Source organism: Juglans regia, chromosome 7, assembly GCF_001411555.2.
Source record: "Juglans regia cultivar Chandler chromosome 7, Walnut 2.0, whole genome shotgun sequence".
In the NCBI taxonomy this organism is placed as follows: domain Eukaryota; kingdom Viridiplantae; phylum Streptophyta; class Magnoliopsida; order Fagales; family Juglandaceae; genus Juglans; species Juglans regia.
Window position 1 is genome coordinate 39,640,451 of NC_049907.1, and position 5,824 is coordinate 39,646,274.

The following is a 5,824-nucleotide window of genomic DNA, read 5'->3' on the forward strand; positions in this document are numbered from 1 at the left end:
TTCAAAGCAAGTTAAAGAATGCAGGAAACCAATCCCCCCCCATCGATTGAAATTTTATTTTTCTTTTTCAAGCGGATGGATAGCTCTTATATATATATATATATATATATATATATATAATATGTATATGCGTGCATGAGAAACTACATGACTTTCATCTGATGAGATGCAAATAATGAACGCGCGCTTCTCATTTTCAACACATGGGACATGACAACTTTCTGCAAAATGAGGCGCTACCAAGTACCACATACATACATACTTGCCAAAAACGATTATGATGTGTTTAGCAGTGAAGTGGATTAATAGATAAGTACTTGTGACTTGTGAGCACTTCCTCATCATCGTCCGTATACCTCGTTCCTATGCGTTCTTTGCACGGGTGCGCTTGTCCCACTCCGCCATATTGGTTGACTTTTAGTCACCTCATGATTTAATAATAGACATATATAATTGAGCCCAACAAGCTTTATACTACAAAATTCCTTATCAATTCGACCTTTACAAAAGCAAAAAAAAGGATAAAGATTTCAATGACTTCAGAGCATGATCATGATCCCTACCATTACAATGAAATCTTGGAAGAAGAAAGAAAAAAAGAAATAAAAATTAAAAGAAGAACACAAGGCCAGCTGGAAGATTACAGGAGGAAAGGTTAATTCAGATGAGGCAGGGAAGTGGTTGATATTGACTCACCCTGGCCTCCTACCAATCTCAGACGAACTCAACAGTTCTTCCAAGTAATCTGCACCTAAATCCTCGAACACCACCACATTCTCTATCCTAACATCTCTCTGTTTACTTTTCTTGCTTATAATTTTCCGTCTCATGGAGTGCTTTCTCTTAAGAGCCACCACAGGGGAACACCCATCTTCGGAGGAGCCATAGTTCATCTCCCTAAGCGATTCCCGGACTCTCTCAATTGGAAAATTGAGTATAGCCGAGGAACCCCGCATGGAAAAGGCTGCTTGATCATATGCCAAAGCTGCTGCCTCTGCACTGTCAAATGTCCCCAACCATACCCTTATGCCATGCCTTGTAGAATCCCTTATCTCCGCAGCGAACTTCCCCCACGGCCGCCTCCGAACCCCTCTATAGGACTTCTCCTTCTTGGGGTTTTCTTCTTCTACAGAACTAACCTCTTCTTCTTTAATCTGGTTCGAGTATGTTTCTGATGTTTGTTGGTAATTAGCCTTAGAAAGCATACCCAAAAGAATCATTTCTTCCGAGTCATTCTCATTGAAAGGAAGACAACAATTGGGATGGTCGAAATTCAGGCCATCCCAAGAGAAAGAATCCGGTGACCCGAAGGAAGATTCCGGTGAGAGAGCAGAATTTGGGGAGTGGAAAATTGTTGAGTCCATTTGAATGAATGAGCTTTGGAACGAGCTTCCGTCTTTGAATGTGCTTGTGTACATGGGTCTCACTATTATTCAATTGCCCATGTTGTGGTTAGCTAAAAGTTCGAAACCTCACCCACTTATATATATAAGGACTGAGGCAGTAAATGGTAAAAAAGAAAAGAAAAAAGTAATAAGGTAAAAACTGTTAAAAAAATAGGAAAAGTAGGGGAAAAAGTTGTCAAGCAGGATGTGGTGGCTATATTTAATTGTTTATTTCTTTTCAGTATTTTTATAAGTTATTTGTTTGATATTTATCTAATTATAATTTGCTTGGTTTGCACACCAGATGGGCTAATTGGCACATGGGTCAATTGAATCATGGCGGCTGGGTCATAACTCGGGACTGCAATTTGCAGTGAGGTCAGCCTGTGATCTCACTTTTATCGTTCTTGGCTTGTGTGGGACCCTTGTGTACGTGTCACCCACGTGAGCGATGTTGAGTTCTCGTTCAGATCAGATCAGATCATGCGGACAATAAGCTCGATCGGTAGTTGAATGACCGTTGCGGCATTTGGATAAATAGTATTTTAGGCCTTAAAATGGAAATGGTTGGTCCATTTTGCGATGCCTTGATCTTGAAGCTCCTTTCCACACAAAACTATATGATATTTCATCTAATTTATGCCAAATCTATAATATTATTTGTAAACACGAACCTTAAATTGGTTGTAAATCACTCACTTCATGTCCTGTTAAAACATGTTTGTAAATTAATTTGCTGGTGACAATTAGGTTATTTATTCTTCTCGAATCTCGTTTTCCTCAATAACAGCGTTTCAACGTTATTTATTTTTTCTAGTGAAATAAATGGTTATTGGTGACATTTCAACCATTTTCTTGGTTACATAGTCCATATTATATACGTCTCTTGATCTCCTGATCCTTGGCATGCAGGAGATCAATGGGATTCATGTGAAATCACTAATTGGTAAAAATCACATATTGCTGCCAAATCAACGAAAACTTTCCTCCGTAGTAGCACGCAAATGACAGTGACTTATTTAATTAAATACCCAAACTTTTCTTCGAGACTTGTTTATATATTGATGGTGACATAAATGTAAAATCATTATCCTTTTATATATATATATAATATACAATTACCTTTCAATAAGAATTAGAAATTGATGCTTTGAAAGGTCCAGATACAGGCCCCCCTTCAAGAGAATACGATATGCATGTTTCAAAGTCATCAAAACTAGGAGATTTTTGTTCAAGTTTGAAAGTCCTCCAAAAACAATGGATGCTATCGTCTGAGAGTGACCATTCTTCTCTCCACGAGTCCATCTGCCAGGCATCTTTGAAATTCAAGAGTTTCATATGTAGCTTCTGGGAAAGATCCCCATGCATGCATTTTGGGATAATTCTTTTTACCATGCATTTGTATCTCTGTATATATGGACATTAACGGACAAAGAAACTTATATCGAACTTAGAATTTTCATACTAATTTACATTCTACTCCATATTCCATGCTTATATTACTAATTTCCTCTAACTTCAAGTGGAAAAATAGTAATTTCATTTGTTTGAAGACCGGACTTATTTTTGGATATTGGACGAACTCTCTAATCATTTATCTTGGAATGAGACTTAAAAGTACTCCTTTGCATTGGTGTGTAGACGAGGCGACACTCTTTTCATATTGCAAGATGCTATGTCATTACAAGAATTATTAATATAATCTACCGATCGACTTTTAATGTTGTAGCATATTTAGGATGATATTATTAAGTCATATTCAAATAATGACCTAACACTATAAAAAAATTATTTATTTGTGACTAGATATTTTTTGTAAAAATGATTACATCCTGTTAAAATGAACATATTTTTATTATAAATAGTCATTTTCATCGTAAATAATCTGTTACAAATGCTCGTTTATAAACCGTCAACCATTAATTATGGAATGATTGGAAGTACTACGAGGCCAAAGATATGATCACACCAATTGAATTATTAAGTTTGACGAATCACCGTGTCTGTAGTTGCATGTTATTTTCATGTCAAATTCAACATCCAGAAATATAGGCATTAGTCCTACGAATAGTGCCCCCGGGGTTGGGGGGATTGATATGTAATTTTTGGCTCATACCACTTTATTATGTACGTATAGATAATTAACAAATGATAATTTATAAGGGAGCAAGTTGGATGATCATGAATAGGCTTCTACGGGCCAAGATAGCTAGATTTCCTCCTCCTTCAGCTAGTTTTTCGTAGGCATTTGTATTGCCAAGAAGTACGAATAATGTAATTAGGGCACAACAAAAACATCAAAGTGTCCTTTACAAAAAAAAAAAACAAAAGAAAAAGAATCGATGATTACGAAGAAATTTAATATTAGTCCTTATTCCAGGCATCCCTTTTGGGGTCTCATCCTTGCCTCCTTGGTCTCCACGCTAGGGAATTTTCAAATTTGACAACCATCTAACCCAAAAGAAAACAAAAACAGAACAGAAAAGAGAAAGGAGTAACACCAATATTACAATTCCGACCTTCTCATGCTTTACATGATTCAAAGAATATAAATTTAGAGATGGACGAACAGTTCTTTTCTTTTTTTTTAATGGAAATAAAGGGCGACGGAGACAGAAAGATTAAAATATATACAATATAAGCACAAGAAGGAAAAGGAAAGTTCGAGGTAATTTCTGTTCCAATAGTAACTAAAATTAATTAGCTGCATTTAATTTTGTAACACGTGATCCATCAGATTAAGAGGGTGGTTGCTTTCTGATGATATAGCGTATGCAGGTGGTCCTTGGATATATATATATATATATATATATATATATATATATATGATCATCACGTACCCAGCTAAGTCCTCAATCCTCCTAACACCATGAAAACTAGGGATATATATATATATATATATATATATATATATATATTAAAAACGAAACTAAAAAATGTAAAGTCCAAAAAATCCAAAACAATCACAATTATTTTGACTAAGTCGTTAGGCAAGGCATGATGGTTACAGATTCATGGTACATGGTCCGTTTACGGATTTTTCACGTTTTCACTTGGTTACTGTTAGTATGCCCCACGGGCCACTCCCCCTTGCACCCGTGCCCTTTCTACCTACCTTAGTCTTATTTTTCATACTCATCCCACCTTGCTGCGCCTTCTCATTACCACAAGTACACTGTTCCATGCTTGCTGTCGGATTTATGTATATATCAATTTTCTTAATTGAATAATGCTATTTGGCCAGTCATCTAAAATTTACTGCTAAGGTGAAATTTAAAACACAAATACAAAAGTGGTATGAGAGGGTACTTAGAGTTTCAATTTTCATTTTTTTGTTTTTGTATTTTCAGAGGTCCTTATACTTTGAATATATTTTTTTGTGTTTTTATTTTTTATTTTTAATGAACCAAATGACACTTAAATTTCAGATGGGCCAATAGAGCATAGCTGATAGCAGTACTCTTCTTAATTGATTAGTGTTTTGCTTCAAATATCTATCGGGTTTTGCTATTCATCTTCTTCACACACCACACAATACACTTCTATTAATTTTTTAAATTTTTTTTAAAAAATTATTTGTTTTATTCTTTCTAAACTAATTGAATTTTTTTATTCATCATTCATATACCACACATTTGGTAAGAGATAAAAATTAAAAATTAAAAATTAAAAAATTATACATAATATGTAGAATGTAGAGATGATGATGAGAATTTTTCATATTCATTTGTCTCTTCTTCTTGTGTTTTGGGCTAATTTTGTTCTCTTTCTTATCAAATTTTGGGTTTGACAAAGTCGAGCTGGATAGGAGGAAAAATGAGTATATAAACAGAACCCTTGGACCCACAACTTCTAAGTAATTGTTAACTTGTCAATTAGCATATGCTAGCATAAACAACTACACCCATGTTCGCAAATATCAAATTTTTTTTTTTTTGAAGATGTTTTCAACTTCAATCAGAGTGAATGTCTGTTAATTAAGAAAATAATTTTTGTTCCTAAAACAATTGTATAAATTCTCAAAATCCTCTCATCTTGATTCCATTTAAATGAAACCAATTGGCGGCTTCAAATGATTTAAAATCCTATAGCAATGTGTTGGAGAAGAGCTTTCCGCTTTCTTCTGCAAACGTCTGGATACAAATGTATGTTAAAAGGGGTTTGGCACTAGACTTGATTTTCTTGAGTAACCTATTGTGACATGACAACAAGGAAGGATAGAGTAATTCGATCGTAGTTAAGACTAATTTGTAGATGATCAATTGCATGGACAAGGGATTTCGAGGATAAGTTTAACGAGAAAATATATTTGTAATTGTGAATTATGCAATCGTCATGTAATTTCTTTAAAAAAAATAAATAAAATATGAGACTTACATAAAAAAAAAAAAAAAAATTAATTTTTTAATAATAAATCACACATTTAATTATGATATCAA

The 5,824-nt window shown here is 34.3% G+C and overlaps 1 protein-coding gene across 1 annotated transcript; it reads right to left on the reverse strand.

Annotated features, from left to right (window-relative positions):
- Nucleotides 1-492: 492 nt before the first annotated feature.
- Nucleotides 493-1,461, reverse strand: LOC109007057 (ethylene-responsive transcription factor 1B). The gene has a single exon (XM_018986571.2). It carries the CDS (start codon nt 1,416-1,418, stop codon nt 693-695), a length of 726 nt encoding a protein of 241 aa, XP_018842116.1. The 5' UTR covers nt 1,419-1,461; the 3' UTR covers nt 493-692.
- Nucleotides 1,462-5,824: the final 4,363 nt, after the last annotated feature.